This window comes from Malurus melanocephalus, unplaced genomic scaffold (genome assembly GCF_030028575.1).
Source record: "Malurus melanocephalus ecotype Western Australia unplaced genomic scaffold, MMel_1.1 scaffold_86, whole genome shotgun sequence".
NCBI lineage: Eukaryota > Metazoa > Chordata > Aves > Passeriformes > Maluridae > Malurus > Malurus melanocephalus.
The window spans coordinates 653,613-669,420 of NW_026623318.1; the positions used below are offsets into that span (position 1 = coordinate 653,613).

The 15,808-nt window shown below is 49.5% G+C and overlaps 1 protein-coding gene across 2 annotated transcripts in view; it reads left to right on the forward strand.

The window, feature by feature from the left end:
* The window catches only part of PTH1R (parathyroid hormone 1 receptor), an 81,711-nt gene extending 65,909 nt beyond the window's left edge, over nucleotides 1-15,802 (forward strand). For both annotated transcript variants that reach the window (XM_057367836.1, XM_057367837.1), the window contains 6 exons: nucleotides 2,619-2,679; nucleotides 3,813-3,879; nucleotides 7,057-7,151; nucleotides 8,803-8,944; nucleotides 9,391-9,432; nucleotides 10,359-15,802. In XM_057367836.1, the coding sequence (XP_057223819.1) occupies nucleotides 2,619-2,679; nucleotides 3,813-3,879; nucleotides 7,057-7,151; nucleotides 8,803-8,944; nucleotides 9,391-9,432; nucleotides 10,359-10,721 (770 nt within the window). In that variant the 3' untranslated portion in view covers nucleotides 10,722-15,802. The remainder of the gene's footprint in view (nucleotides 1-2,618; nucleotides 2,680-3,812; nucleotides 3,880-7,056; nucleotides 7,152-8,802; nucleotides 8,945-9,390; nucleotides 9,433-10,358) is intronic.
* The last annotated feature ends 6 nt before the right edge of the window (nucleotides 15,803-15,808 follow it).

Consider the following 15,808-nt stretch of genomic DNA (forward strand, 5'->3'; position numbering starts at 1 on the left):
TCCATCCATCCATCCATCCATCCATCCATCCATCCATCCATCCATCCATCCATCCATCCATCCATCCATCCATCCTTCTCTCCCTCCACCCACTCACCCATCCCTGAATCTCTGCATTCCCGGACTCCAGGACACCACAGATTTTTTTTGAGACTTCTTTTCCTCTCCCTGCTGGCTTGGCCAGATGGATTTAACCATGGATGACTTTTCTGAGCTGCATCCTCTTGGATGTCCTGCTCTTTGTGGATATCTTTGAGGACATCAGAACTGATTTTTGGGTTAATGATGTCTAGGGATGGGAATGGAGCTGGGAAGGAGCTGGAGAATTCCTGAGGGAGCTGGGAATGTTCATCCTGGAGCAAAGGAGGCTCAGGGGAGACCTTGTGGCTCTGCACAACTCCCTGACAGGAGGGGGCAGCCAGGAGGGTCAGGCTCTGCTCCCAGGGAACAGGAACAGGAGGAGAGGGAGCAGGAAAGGGAAAGATGGAACTCCAGGAATTCCCTGACATCCCAAGCTCTCCATATTACCTCGACAAAGCAGGAAAATCTGAAGCAGAGGGAAGGGAGGAAGGAGATTTGTGCCACTTTTTGGAAGTTGAAGGACATTTCCATTTTTTCACACTGAGAAAAAAAATAGGGAAGAGACATGGAAAGAGAAATGGAGAAATAAAACTGAAGGAGGAATTCACCTCCTGTGTTTCAGACAAAAACCCAGGGATCGTTTTCTTACATTTGCCTGAAGGGAATGAGGCAGCAGAAAACAGGGCACAGTAAACGCTTTCTGGGTTTCAGGAGTAACCATTTTCTCCTGGATATTTTATTGGTGCTTGGAAGCTCAAACTCAGCACAGGATTAGTAAGAATGGGAATTGTGTCTCTTCTGCTGTGCAGGACAGGAGAAAGAGGAATAAATTCCTGTCAAACATATCCAAATCTCAAAAAAAATTCTATCCTTCAGATTAAGAGCCCTGCCGCAGTTGGAATATCCAATAWTTCATGGACAGCCTTTCAGCATGGCATTTCCTCAGTGGATGCAAACTGGAAAAGCATCACAAAGTTTAATCCATTGAGGCTTTTGATAATATTCCRGAGCCTGCCCTACTTTCCATGGATAGGCAGATACCAGGGAGAAGGAAAGAGCTCATGCCTGTCATGAGGAATCAGCACCTTCCCCGCACCCACATTTCCCTCASTCCAAGCCCCCGGTGCACCAGGTCAAGGATTTTGTGCCCAGTGACAGCAGCACAGGGAATTGTGGAGTGGATGAATTCCCTACAAACGTGCCCTTGTAGGAGCTGGCCCTGAGCGAGGCTCTGTGTCTCATTATTTACACTTCCTTACGTTACCTCAGCATTCCCAGCTCCCGGCCAGGATAAGAGCCCCGTTGTCCCCGGATTTGGGACCGGACTGTCCCTGTTCCACGCCCTGGGGGCAGGAAAACCTTTAAGCACCCTAATGAGGCTGAAGTGYGGGCTGAAAGTGAATCCCAAGCTTCTCTCCGAGCCCCAGCAAGCTTGGATCGGGAACAGCCTCCTCGCAGTCCCCACTGATAAACGTCGCCTCTATTTATTTATTAATGATTTTTTTTCCCACCTGAAAGGGGTCATTCTTCCCGAGTTTGTGGAAGCCTCTGTGGGTTGGATCCTGCCTTTTCAGGGAAGCTGGTAGGGGACTCGGTTGTACAAATAAATGGACCCTAAAAAAATAAATAGAAGGTCGCMTTTGGATATTGGGGAATTTTTTTTTTTCAGGTTTCACAGGGAAAAGAGGATGGCCCAGGGTAGCTGTGATGAAATCAGAATGGGTCACTTGGGAATGCAGAATTCTGGAAGGCTTATCCTAAATTTTAGCATTTTTCTGCTTCGTGCAGCATCTCTCTTGCACTAAACAGAGCTTCCAATCCATCCCAGAATTTTCTGGGAGAAACAGCCTGACTGACTCCTGATCCATTTTTCCTTCTTTGTGTGAAGGAAGGGAGGAAATAGCTTGTGAAAGGTGTGCTCCACAAACCCGCTAGAATCATGGAATGATGTAGGTTGGAAGGGATCTTGAGGATCAAGGCCACCACTGTCCCATGTCCCCAAGTGTCACATCCACATGGGTGTTACATCCCTCCAGGGATGGGAAACCACCCCTGCCCTGGGCAGCTGTGCCAGGGCTGGACAGCCCTTTCYAGGAGGAACATTCCCAATATCCATCCTGAACCTGCCCTGACACAACATAGGGCCATTCCGTCTTCTCCTGTCCCTGTTCCCTGGGAGCAGAGCCCGACCCCCCCGGCTGCCCCTCCTGTCAGGGAGTTGTGCAGAGCCACAAGGTCCCCAGAGCCTCCTTTGTTCCAGGATGAACATTCCCAGCTCCCTCAGGAATTCTCCAGCCCCTTCCCAGCTCTTTTCCCATCCCTGGACACACTGCAGCCCCTCAGTGTCCTCATCCTGAAGGGCCCAATGCTGAATCCTTCAGTTCTCAGATGTGAGAGCTCAGCCTATGCAAGCYTTAATTATGCCAGAATAATAAAAAACTGCTCCTTCTCTCTTCCCCCAGCYCGTTCCACCTGGAATTTTGGTGACAGTGCCCTCGGTGCCCCACTGACCCCGTGTCCCCTGTGTTCTCTTGCAGGGCTCCCTGCTGTGTTTGTCACAGCCTGGGCCAGCGTCAGAGCCGCGCTGGCCGACACCGAGTAAGTCCCGCTGGGTTTTCTTCTCTGCCTTTGACGTGAGGAGCTCTTGTGGGACTGGGAGAATTCAAAGGGAGGAGGAACCAGGCAAAGCTGGAATTCTACCGTGGTGGAAGCCACCTTCAGRGGAGGGTGGTGGATGGCAGGGAAGGATAAATTTCTCTTTTGTTTTACRAAATTCCATCAATGGGAATACCTGCAGTTGTTGTCCCTGAGGATAAAGGGACTCCCTCAGAGCCAGGCAGGGACAAGGCTGGGATCCTTAAAATCCTGAGTGAATGGGAATGARTTTGGGATACAACAAGTTCAGCTCAGTCAGGGGTGGTGGGTGGGGAAGGTGTAACTCCTCTGTGCAGAATGTGTGGATTTCACAATCCCAGAATGGGTTGGGTTGGGTTGGAAGGAACTTTAAGGATCTTCGAATCCAGCCCCCTGCCATGAGCAGGGACATACCCGGGATCAGGAGGAAGCAGGAGAGGGACTCTTCATCAGGAACTGGAGGGACAGGATATAGGGAACAGCTTCCCACTGCCAGAGGGCAGGGATGGATGGGATATTGGGATGGAACTCCTGGCTGGATGGTGGGGAGCCCCTAGAACAGGTCACCCAGAGCAGCTGTGGCTGCCCCTGGATCYGTGGAAGAGTCCAAGGCCAGRTTGGACCCTGGGGCTTGGAGCAATCTCTCTCCCATGGCAGGGATTTGGGATTAAATCACCTTTAGGGTCCCTTCCAACCCAACCCACTCCAGGATTCTGCAATTCCAAGTCATTTTAGCCTCTCCTGGAGTAATGTCACGGATTACTTTTAATGCAGGGGGTGTTTTTCCAGTAAGGAAATGAAGGAGAAGTGGAAAAGGGTCCTGGAAGGGGAATGTCTGGATGAGTGTGGAGAGAGCTGGAAAGAGCTTCATCCTCTGGAGAGCAGAACAATCCCAACCACAGCAATACCTTCATTTTTAGTGGTCTAACAGCAGGCAAAGGGATATTCCAGAGCCTCACTGARTGAAGGCAGGGTTGGACTGAGGTCCTTCCAGCAGACTTTGGGGGATCCCGTCCTTCCAGGGGCAGTTTTCCAAGCAGGCTCCTGAGCCTGTTGCTGTTCCGGTGTTTCCTGACGGGATGTTGATCTCTCCTCAGGTGCTGGGATTTGAGCGCTGGCAATCTGAAGTGGATAATTCAGGTGCCCATCCTGGCAGCTATCGTGGTGAGTGTGGGGTGAATGAGGGGTGGGACGCCTTGGAAAGAGCTGATCCAGGATTTCCTACTCCAGTCTCTCTGCTAACACAAACCCTGCCTCCTAAGAATCCCTAAGATCCACTTTGAGGGGGCTGTATTTGTCCTGCCTGGAATTCTGATAACTGAATATGGCAGAGGGGGTTTGTGAGCAGCTTCAAGGAGACAAAACTCCCACATTTTTAGGGACAAGACCCTAACATCCTGAATGAAACCAGCATTCAAGGCAGTATTTCCAACCCAGGTGATCCTGGAAGCTCCCAGGCATTCCCAGTGGGAAGAGATGGAATTTGAGGTCTGTGCTGGACCAAAGCTTTTCCCAGGCATGTTTCAGGATCATCCCATTCCTTTTGAACTGACAAAAGCTCAGAAAGCCTCAGAGGTGGGAAGGAAAGTTTGACCATCCCAACTTTGATTGGATTTCTAATCATGGATGGAGATTTAAAAGGAGCCAAAGTGGGRAAAAGGATCCAAGTGACCTTATCCAGATGTAGGATGAGCTCTCCAAAGCTGAGGAGGTCGTTATAGGATTTAATTATCTGCACAAGGTGAATTCAAATATATTCTTATTAGCTCAACCTGCTAATTAGGACACAAAATTGATTAATTGCCCCCTTTTCTGCCTCTCTCCATTTGGGCTTCTCCATCTCCTGGCGGGTCCATGTGAAAGAGCTCATCTCCCTGCACAAATCCCATTCCCCTTCCCATTCATCCATGTGTGGAGTCTAGGAATCTCCACAGCCCTGTGGGTTTGGGATCAGGTTCCTCCTCCACCCCACAAATCCTTGGTGTGGGTAGAAAAACACCAGACCCAAAAAGAGCACAAACTTCCCAGCTCTTTGTTGATGTGCTCATCTGTGCTGTTAGGTGAGATTTTGGGGGTTTGGAGGGGCTGGGTGGAAATTCTCCACCTTTGGGTGGAAATTCTCCACCTGGCTGCAGCAAATCCTTGGAAGAAATGCATCCCCCAGACCGCACGGCTGAAAAGGGAATGGCAGCGGCTGGAGAATTCCAGATGGTTCCATTAAATGGATTCCAGCAACCCCATCGCATTTCATTTAAAGGCCAATTAGCTGAGGAGAAAGAGCCCAATTGAGGCTCATCCTTGGAAAAATACGGTTTCTCCGGGAGTCTGTGCCCCGGGAATTGGCGACTGAAGCTGTTTATTATGCAAAAATATTCTGTGGGTTGTGTCTGGTTCCTTTCTGCGGGTTCCTATTGGTCGCTTGGCTGCTCCTGCAATTCCCACACCGCTCCTACATCTCTGGAATGAGCTCTGCATTTTCTGGATGAAGATTTGGAGGCTGAGGGGTTTAAAATCCCTCCACTTTCTGCTAATTTGGACGTGATTTGTTTGCATTTCTTTTAACATTTAGTGCATTTGGGAAATCAGAGCAGTTTTTCTCCTGGGTGGGATAAGGTTGGGTATCTTTAATTGAAGTGACAAAGGAAGAATAAGATCCCACTTTGGAGCCTTCAAAGCTGGAAAAACTCATATAAAAGGTGTAAATCCTGCCTGGGTTTTCCCTTAAGGGTTGGTTTCCCAGGAATTAGATGCCTCCWGGCTCTGCTTTTCCATGCCCCTCAGTTTATCCAACCCTTCCTTGTAATTACTGTGCCAGTCAGGAAATTTCAACTAAATGGATCTCAGGGAATGGGGTTGCAGGGAAGGTAAATTCCCCCAAACCTCATGAAAACAGGGAAGTGGATACAGGAGAGGAATTTCACTCCTATCCCAGTGAGGGAGAGGGTGTGGCACCACCTTCCCTGCTTTTTTATGGAAAAGAACTGTTCCAAATGAACTCGCACCTCGTTAAAGGAGAAGGAATCCAACCACAGGAGACAAAGCCATGGCAAACCAGGCCCTGTGGGTTCAGCCCCTCAGGGAACTCCTGGTTTTACCAGGGAGGATAATTAACCATTGTAATGAATCTCCAATGATTGTGGTAGGATTTCTGTCACGGAAACACTGGAAACTGCATCTGCTCTGGCTCAATACAAATGAATCCAAGGAGGTCTCCAGGGCTGTCCAGCTTCAGGCTCACAGTGGACCCTCCCTGAAATTCCAAGCCTGTGTGTGGCGTGCCTTGGTTCCTTGAAATACTGCAGGCTCCMGAGGAATCCATGGGTATTTTCCAGCAGCATGGATCTGCTCCGTGCMGTTACAGGATGGTTCTTCCCTTGCCATAATCCCATGGATGGGCATGGCTGGGCCAGCAGACAGTGGAATTCCAGTTCCAGGGACACCAAGCTCTGAAGAGCCCTAAAAAGATGGGAATCTGTCCAATGTCAGATCATCTTTCCTCTCCTTGAGGTGTTGCCATTGCATTTTCCTGTGTGAGGGTATTCCTGTGGGATGAGATTGGAATCTGGAGTCATGAAGGTTGGAAAAGCTCTCCCAGATCCCCAGTCCAGCACCACCATGRTCACCACTGAACCATGTCCSCAAGTGCCACACATGGCTTTTGATCGCTTACAGGGATGGGGATTCCACCACTTCCCTGGCAGCCTGTTCCAAGGCGGCACCACTGGGATCATCCTGGTTGAGCAGYTGGCCATGAGTTGGGTTTGTAGATTCCCTAAAAGGAATTCAGTATTATTCCCTGATTGTCCTTATCCATCCTTGTCAGAGYTCCATCCCAAACACTTTCCAGAGGGAGTTTTGCAGTAGAAATACAGGAGAAATCCAGCAGTTTTTTTGCCCTTCTGCATTTTTGGGCTGTCCTCTCCAGTCAGGCCAGCTCTGTGTCTCCGTCACCATGCCATTTGCTCAAAATTCCTTCCTTTTGCATGTGGGAATGTGGGAAGACATCCTGGAATGCTCCTGAGGGGATTTTAATCCCTGCTGGGCCACGACAGACAAGTCAAATCTCATTTTGGCCCTCTCCAGGTGCCTGCTGGGCTGGCTGGCTCTGGTGTTTCTGYGTGAGATGTCCACACCCTGTGAGCCGTTCCCTTCTCCCCCTGAAGGTTAAAAATCCTGGGATAATTCCCCATCCCTTCCAYAGGATGAGCACTCCCAGGAGGAGCTTCGTCCAGAATCCCAGCCCCTGCCTCACCTGGGGGAAACAGAAATCAAACACATCCCCCATCTTCATAATTTTTAACCCTTCTACTTCCTTTGTCATGTGTTTTCTGTTCCTTGCAGGTAAATTTTATTCTTTTCATCAACATTATCCGAGTCCTGGCAACCAAGCTCCGAGAGACGAATGCGGGGAGGTGCGACTCGAGGCAACAGTACAGGTGAGTGTCCCCTGCCCCGTCCCCTTTTGGGGAWGGGACAAAGTCCTGGTTCACCCTTTTGGCTACAGAGAAACCCCAGGGTGACACTGAAGCCACCTAAAACCACAAAGAATGGATCAGAGCCATTTCAACCTCTCATAAACTTTTCTGAGTTTAGGGGAGGAATTCCAGCTCCTCAGCCAGTTCTTGAACSAAAATTGCAAAAATAAAATTTTGCTCATGGTGCTGGAGGCCATAAAGTTTGTATCAATTTATTTGCTTTGCGTTCTTTGCCTCCTGTGCTTTGCAAAGCCTGTGTTTATAAACCCACCCTGGAGTAGGTGTTTCCRTGCCTTGGCTGAACATTGGGAAAAAAAWAYGGGAAAAAAAATTCCAAWTTTGTTRTTTGGTTGGTTTTCCTTTGTTCTGCCAGCTCATCTCCCTGATAATTCCAGTTATTTGGAGCATGGTCAAAAACCGGCTGGAAAACTGAGATTGTCAGGACACCACGGGTGCTCAGGAGCTCCCAAAGTTTCTCAGGCAGAGAGGAATGATTTGGGATGCAAACCCTGAGCTCACCGCTCCCACCTCCCTCTCCAAACACACGTTTGAGGCAGGAGAGAGGCATTTGGCAGGAACACTCCTCCCACTTGTCCTTGCTGCCCCGTCAGGGCTCTGATTGATCCATTTATTTCCTTCTCCCAGGCAGAAGCTTTGCCATTAATTATGGTTTGGATGGGGCCTGCCCCTTTCAGAGTGTTCAATTCCCTTGGTGGTTTCCAGGCGCTGGACAGAGGCAGTGCTGGGGTTTTCTGGGAGTGATTCCTGCCCTTTCCAACCCCTGGAACTCTCAGCAGAAGCTTTAATCCTTCAATCAATGTCAATTCCCAGCAGATTCCCCCCGGAGCCAGCCCAACCGAGTGCTTCAGGTTTCGGTGCCTCCTTGGAGTCCCCAGCACAGATCCCGTGCTGAGGTGGAGCTGCTTCCCAAAAAACAGAGCTTTTCCAAGTGATGCTGCAGCCCAAAGAAACTCCTGGGAGTGCTCAGCTCTGCCCTGTGCCCTTCCCCAGGATATCCAGAATAATTCCACTCCTGATTCTGCTCCCTCTCCTCCAGCCCTGCTCATAGCACAGCAGCCACTGATCCAGGGTGGATTTCCCCACGCAAATCCCTGGGTGGCTGAGGTTGGAAGGTTCCCTCTGGACATCACCCAGCCCAGCCTCCAGTGTCAGCCAATGTGGGTTCTGTAGGGCCACAGGAGGATGGACACCCATCCTTTAGGAATGAGAGGCTTTGGTGTCAGTTGAAACTCAAGGGCTGGAATTGTGGCCCACATTCCTTTCATTCCTGTCCACTTTCCTCCTGTGATCCTGATCCAAACCTGGAGCCGGTTTGAGCCTGGAAAAGGCATCTCAGTGTCACATCACATAGGGACATGCTGAGGGCTCAACAGGGACACCCAGACTGGGTTGTGTCACATCCCACAGGAGAAGCAGCAGCTTGGAATTCGGGCTGGAATTCCACCATGCCCACGCAAACATCCGATATCCAAGGGGACAAGGAGAAAACAGCGAGCAGCTCCCACCTAAGGCCCAACCTGGCTGGGCTGGGGATGGCAGGGAGGTTTCTCCACACTCTAATTCCTGCTGTATCTCTCTTTCTTTCCCACAGAAAGCTGCTGAAATCTACCCTCGTCCTCATGCCTCTGTTCGGCGTTCACTACATTGTTTTCATGGCTATGCCATACACAGACGTGTCAGGGATTCTTTGGCAAGTTCAAATGCACTATGAAATGCTGTTCAACTCTTTCCAGGTACTGGAACTCTGGGAAACCACGGGAATTGCAGTGGGGAGAGGAGGGAGATGGGGGTGCAAGGCATCTGAGAGCAGGGCTGGGTTTACAACACATCCAATTTCATCCCTAAGGGGATTTGATAACATTTTAGCATCAAATCATTTTTTTATTTGCAAAACACAACATAAAAAGGGTCAGGGTGTTCAACAAAAAWTGTTCTTCCTAGTGCATCCCAGGATCCCATTGGCCCCTTGTCCCCAGGACAATTTGCTGGCTCAGGGACAGGCCCCATCCTCAGGGAATTTTCTGTTTCCCTCTCCTGCGCCACTCAACAATCCCAGGTTTCTCACACACAATTTYCACAGCAGGCTCTGARTGTCGCTKATCTCACTGGGGTTCTGGGCAGAAWAGASACCCAGATTTCCCCAAATTCCCATTAATTTGGTGTTTCTTCCTCCCTCCAGGGATTTTTCGTTGCCATCATATACTGTTTTTGCAATGGAGAGGTGAGTCACGAGCATCCTCATCATTTCCCCCCTTTCTCGGGTTAATTCCATGCCCAGGTGGRTGCACAGCAGCACATCCTCCTTTTCCTACAACCTTATTTTCCATTCCAAAATCTGTCAATCTGCTCAGAAAGTTCAAATCCTCATTGTTTCCCAATGGAAAATACACTGGGTCTATGTGGCACCAATAAATGACCCCTATGGATGGAGCAAATGGAGAAAAAATGGGGACTTTTTTAATTTCTCAACACAAGAGCTGTTTAGTACTGCTTAATTGTGGCAGGAAAAGAAGTAATTTTCACCTAAATGTGTGAATTTTTAGGGGAATTTTTCACCTCCCTGTATGGATTTTAAGGGGAATTTTTCACCTCAGTTTGTGGATTTTAAGGGGAAAAACAACTACAAAACCACTGTTTATGTTCTGGAGATAAAACCAGGACAAAAATCTAAGGGGAACTGATCTCATCCYAACTTTAGCCACCTCCTTTAGATCCAGTCTAAAGCAAAAGACTCAGTCTAAAGCAGTCAGCTGCCTTCTTTTTAGGGAAATTTCTCAGGATTCAGGGGGTTGATCCTACTTGGGCTTGATTTCCACRGGACATTGCCTGAACTCTCTCCTGGACGTGCTGCTCTCCACCCTTCACCCCTTGGGCAGAGTTATCCCACCTTTCCAGCCAGATGTTTTTGGCCATTCAGGCTTCCCAATGTCCAATATTTCATTTGGAAAGGGCAGATTTATGGTAATTTACTGCTTTTTCCAATTGCATGGAATCACGGAATGCCCTGAGTTGGAAGGGATCCACAAAGACCATGAAAGTCCCAGTCCCCACAGAGTTTCCCACCCATTCCCTCTGTGGACGCCACATTTTTTCTGGCATTTTCCTTCTCCCACTCATGGAGGGTTTTTCTCCCATTTTTTCCCTCAGGTCCAAGCAGAAATAAAGAAGTCATGGAGCAGGTGGACTTTAGCCCTTGACTTTAAAAGGAAAGCGCGGAGTGGGAGCACAACCTACAGTTATGGACCAATGGTGTCCCACACCAGCATCACAAATGTAGCCACGAGAGGGGCACTGGCCCTGCACCTCAACACGAGACTTATCCCAGGGACCCTCAACGGCCACCGCAATTTGCCGGGTTATGTGAAAAATGGCTCCATTTCGGAGAACTCCATGCCTTCCTCCGGCCCGGAGCAGTACAACAAGGACGAGGAATACCTGAACGGCTCCGGGCTCTACGACGGGGACAGGCCCACAGTCCTCGTGGAGGAGGAGAGGGAGACGGTGATGTGACCAGAGGAGGGGAGAAAAAATCCAGCCGGAGGATGGGAAAGGTTCCTGGAGAGCATTTAGTGGGAAGAGACCACCGGGCCACGCACGGATTCCGAGGGTTTCCATGCAGAGTCTCTGTTCTGTGGAATGAGAGGTTTAAGTTATTCGGGGAAAAAAAAGCGAGTGGYCGATGTGGCCAGCGGGCAACCCCAGCCCTGGACTCCGCCATCCACGTTTTCCTGGTGATAACAGAGCCGGGGCTCTCCAGACCTGCTGGACACTGCTGGACACCAGAGATCCCACCAGGGAGGGCTCCAAGCCCCACGTGGTCCTTGGATCCCTTGGAGAACATGGGCGGCCAGGGAGGGCGGGAACATCCCTGGGAAAGCGGGAGTCGTGCAGGAGGCTCCGGTGCCACTGTCCTGGCAGAGGACGAGCCAGCCTGGGTGCCGGTGGCAGGGTTGGGTTTGTCCCTGCCTGTGAGCCTGTGTGGTGACACACACAGGGCCAGGCAAGGGCCCCTGACCCGCTGGCCAAAGGTCTTGTTGGTACAGCCAATCCCATGGTCTTCTTCCATTGGGAATTCTCACTCCTTCGCCAAAAGCCCCACTGGGATGGGGAGGGTTAACAGCAATGGATGYAGGCAGAAATTCTCCTCTCGTTTCCCAGAGTCCCAGGGATAGGAAGCAGTGCAGTTTTAGGGTGGGGAAGGAGGTAATGGGAATATGTAACATTCTTGTACTTCCACGTGCGGCAGCGGAGCAGGAACCACCGAGGGCACAGCACTGGCAGATCACAGCAAGTGTTTGTGGCTGAAATCAGTTCCCAGGGTGGAGAACCCAGCCCTTCCTTTCCATGGGTGCTCCTGCAAAGCCTCTTCAGTCCTTCTTTAAACCTTAGAATTGTTCCTCATTCTGCCCCCTGAATGTCCTGTTCCACAGGATCATGGAATCCTGGGACGGTTTGGGTTGGAGGGACCTTAAAGCTCATCCAGTGCCACYCCTGCCATGGGCAGGGACACCTTCCACTGCCCCAGGGTGCTCCAAGCCCCAGTGTCCAGCCTGGCCTTGGACACTGCCAGGGATCCAGGGGTATCCACGGTTTCTCTGGGTAAATAATCCAAACCCTAATGAGGAGCAAGGCTCCATCAACAGCACCCAACTGCTCTTCTGAGGAGTCATGAAGGAATAACTTCCCCAAACTCTGGARGGAGTCAGGAAGAGTGGGTGGGATCCTGACTCTGTGTCCCAAATCTTTATCAGATTAGGGCCTGACCAAAGTCCAGTGGAATCCAGGGAAAAATCTCCTCCYTTTGACATCTCTGAGGTTTGGATTCACACTGAATGGCTGAGAGGTTCTGTCAGGAGCTGGAGCTGCTCCCCAGCAGCTGCAAATCACAGAATCCCAGAATCCCAGAATCTCTGAGGTTGGAAAAGCCCTCCAAGATCATCAAGCCCATCCTGTGCCCGATTCCCCCCAAAGCCCTGAGTGCCATGTGCAGGAATTCCTCAGACACCTCCAGGGATGGGGACTYCAACCCTCCCTGGGCAGTTCTAACTCCTGAGCACCCTTTCCATRGGGAAATTCCTGCTGATGTCCAGCCTGACCCTTCTCTGGTACAACTTAGAGCTGTTCCCTCTCCTCCTCTGTAGAACTCTTTGAAATTCAGTATTTATTTGTTCTTTTCTTGTTTTGCACCATTAAAAGAAGTCGAATCTGACCGCAACAATTTCCCACCCAATACCAGTTATCAAAATATCAAATTTCCAAAGATTCATCCATTTTCCTGCTCTCTTCCTCTGCCCCTCCCGATTTTCTTGCTCAAAGACATTTTTGAGTTATCATTTCACTGCTGGAACAAAGCAAAAAYACCAAAACAGCCCCAGCCAGTGACTCATGATTTGCTCGTGTTTATTGCTCAACTCAGGATTGAGAACGTTCAACAATCCCTCAGAAATTCAAGGAATCGGCAAAAGCCATAAATTTATTTATGAACAAACACAACCCCCCTCATAAAATGCAGCCCTGACTGAAATGCATTCAGCACTGGATTATTGAGAATTAAAATAAATAAACACGGTTGGTAAATGTAGATAAAAATTACAGGYATGAGGTTGTGCAACGGGAAGAATTTTTTTCAATTATTTTCATTGCAAATGATATAGAATGGATTTTTTTTTTCTGGATGTTTTTGTGCGTGAGCACAACATCTGTGCAAAACTTGGGAAAATGCTGACACCAAAACAGAGGGAAAACTGCCACTGAGGCACAGCAGGATTTGTTTGTCAAAGCCCATTCCCATCATTCCTGGGCCGATCCCAAACTCTGGATTGAGTGCATGGATCAGGAGCTGTTATCCAGAGATACAGGGTCATCCCTCCCTGATTTTCCTGAGGAAACATCAGAGCTGGGATGGCTGGAAAGGGTTAAGAAACCCCAGATTCTGGATGTGATTTGCCCTGGAAAGGCAAACTGAATGGTCCTGTCACAGGTTAGTCAGAGCCTTTGGATTCCCAGTAGGCTCCTCTTCCCTTCCCCCATCACCAGAGGACATTTCCCAAGGAGAATTTATCCCCATCCAAAGGTCTGAGTCCACCTGGGATGRCAAATCCTCTCCTGTCTGATTTTCCTGTGGGAACCCAGCCCTGAAGGCTGGAAATGGAATTGGAATTGAAAACCTGGGAGGGGAGGATCCGTTTGTCTGGGATTCCTCCACTGCCCTCTGCAAATCCTACAGGAATGGTAGGGCTTGTGCCCATCCCAGTCCAGATCCAACATGGGATCATGGAGCGAAGGGAGCAGATTGGGGTTGGGGGGCAGCAAACACAGCATGGGATCGTTCTCACGGGGTCATTGTCACAGGGTCATTGTCACGGGATCATTCTCATGGGATCATTCCCATGGGATTGTTCTCATGGGATCATTGTCACAGGATCATTCTCATGGGATCATTTCCTTGGGATCGTTCTCATGGGATCATTCTCATGGGATCATCCCAGAATGAGCTGGGGTGGAAAGGACCTTAAAGCCCATCCATTCCATGGGCAGGGACACCTTCCACCATCCCAGGCTGCTCCAAGCCCTGTCCAGCCTGGGAAACACAGAGACTTTCCCACATTCACTACATGGAGCAGGCAAAGCTCCAAAGGAGCTGTTCCCTGTTTTATTCCTGGTTTTCCCTCCTTTGTGTCAGACTTGTACCCATTTTGCTCTCATCCTCGAAAATATCTGGCAACGCTCCAGAGGCCTATGGACTCTCTCACTTGCTCAGGCTGTGCTCTGCAGTATCCTGGTTCCCATGGAATCTCTCTGGAATCTTTTGGATTGGTGTCCTCCAGCGCCACAGAGACGTTGGRCTTGGGCAGGGAATCACCCCTGGCAGGTTCTCCTTGTGCCTCCATAGCAGAAGAGTTTTCCTCTTGATTCCTTGCTCCATGATCCCCCCTTTTTCTGGATGGACACAGCTGTTAAATCTTCCTTTCATTTCTTTAGGATGAGTTTTGGCAGCAGCTTTGTCATTCCTGCTTCTCCTGGGTGAGTGCAGCCAAACGTTTTCCTGCTCCTCCATACTCCTTGGTCCTGGTTCAGATGAGCTCACGTCTTGTCCCATCCCTCATCGTTCCTCAGCTCTGCTCCTTGGCTTGTTTGGGAGCCAAAGGAGCTCACGAGGATCTCCCAAAATCCAACTTCTCAGCCAGGGATTGGCTTTGTTTATCTGTTTATGGGCAGTCAGCCGGAGGTCATGGAACATCCACAGCACCAGGGAGAATTTTCCAGTTTTTAGACCACAAAAATACATGGAGAGGGAAGAGCTCCAATTCTTTAATTCCTGTTTGTTGTCTTGACAAACTCAGCGGCTGAAAGGTCTCTTAATTTCAGGTTCTGATGTTTCAAAAAGTTAAGAAACTTCATTTATCAGTTGGGTTCCTTTTTTACACATATTCCTTGGTGTTTCCAGGTCCTCCTTGATTCTTCCAGATCCTCCTTGGTGTTTCCAGGTCCTCCTTGGCGTTTCCAGGTCTTCGTTGGTGTTTCCAGGTCCTCCTTGGCCATTTCAAGCTCAGGGACATCAAACAAACTTTGCTGAGAAAGAAATCCTTCAGATGAACTTCCCTTACTGATTAATCCCAAATTAATTTGCTGCCCAGGCCTAAAACAGTCTTTGATAAATCTCCTCATCTTGGTCCTTCTTACCTCAGAGCTGATAGACATCGTTACTGGCYGATTCTTTGTCTGTAGGAAGTTTTGGAGGTTTTGGAGCAGGGATTTTCTCCTGGGAATCCTTTTCCACACTTCAATTCTTTTTTCCAAACTGTCCCTCCAAAACAACCCTCAACTTATTTAAATCACTTCAATCAGCATTTTGTTTTCCCTTTTATCTTGATGCAAATTCAGCAGGGAGGGGAGGGTTTATGGTTCAGAGCCAATCTCAGCTGGCAGCTGCCAAACCAATCCAGAGCTCTGGGATGGGAATGTGATTTCTTGGGTCACCTGGGTCTCATTGTACCCATCATACCTGGGGCAGAGTTCAAGAACCCASAGGTGGGAGGTGGCTCTCCAACAGTCGGGAATCCTGGTGGATTTATGGGAAAAGGGCACAGAGAGCAAGGAAAAAACACTCCTCGTGTTTATGCCACACTCGAGAAGGATTTCAAACAATAAAATAGAAATTTTAAGTGATTTTTGTTGATTTTCTGGGGTCCTGCTGAGTGCTCTGCTGGGGTCTGGGCAGTGTCTGGAATTCTGGCTTTTCCCAGCTCTCTGAGCTGGATAAAACCTCTCAGAGGCAACGATGTTCCGAGCTGGGCTCCAGGGCAGAGCAGTTGGAAGCAGCTGCAATGTGGATTTGACATTCCTTGGCAGAAGCTGCTCGGCAGAGGGGAATTGGGTGAACTCAGAGCAGCGAAAAGGCAAAACAGCTCTGGAGCAAAAGCACAGCTCAGGGTTCGCGCCCAATTGGCAGAATGGATCCCAAATCCAGCTCCAGAAATGCTCTGCTGGGATTTACAGACCAGCCTTGGTGTTGGGATTAAATCCAAGGACACCCAAGGATCAGCTGGACATTAAATGACCTCATTTGTCCTTTCCTTTTTCCTGGAATTGTCCTT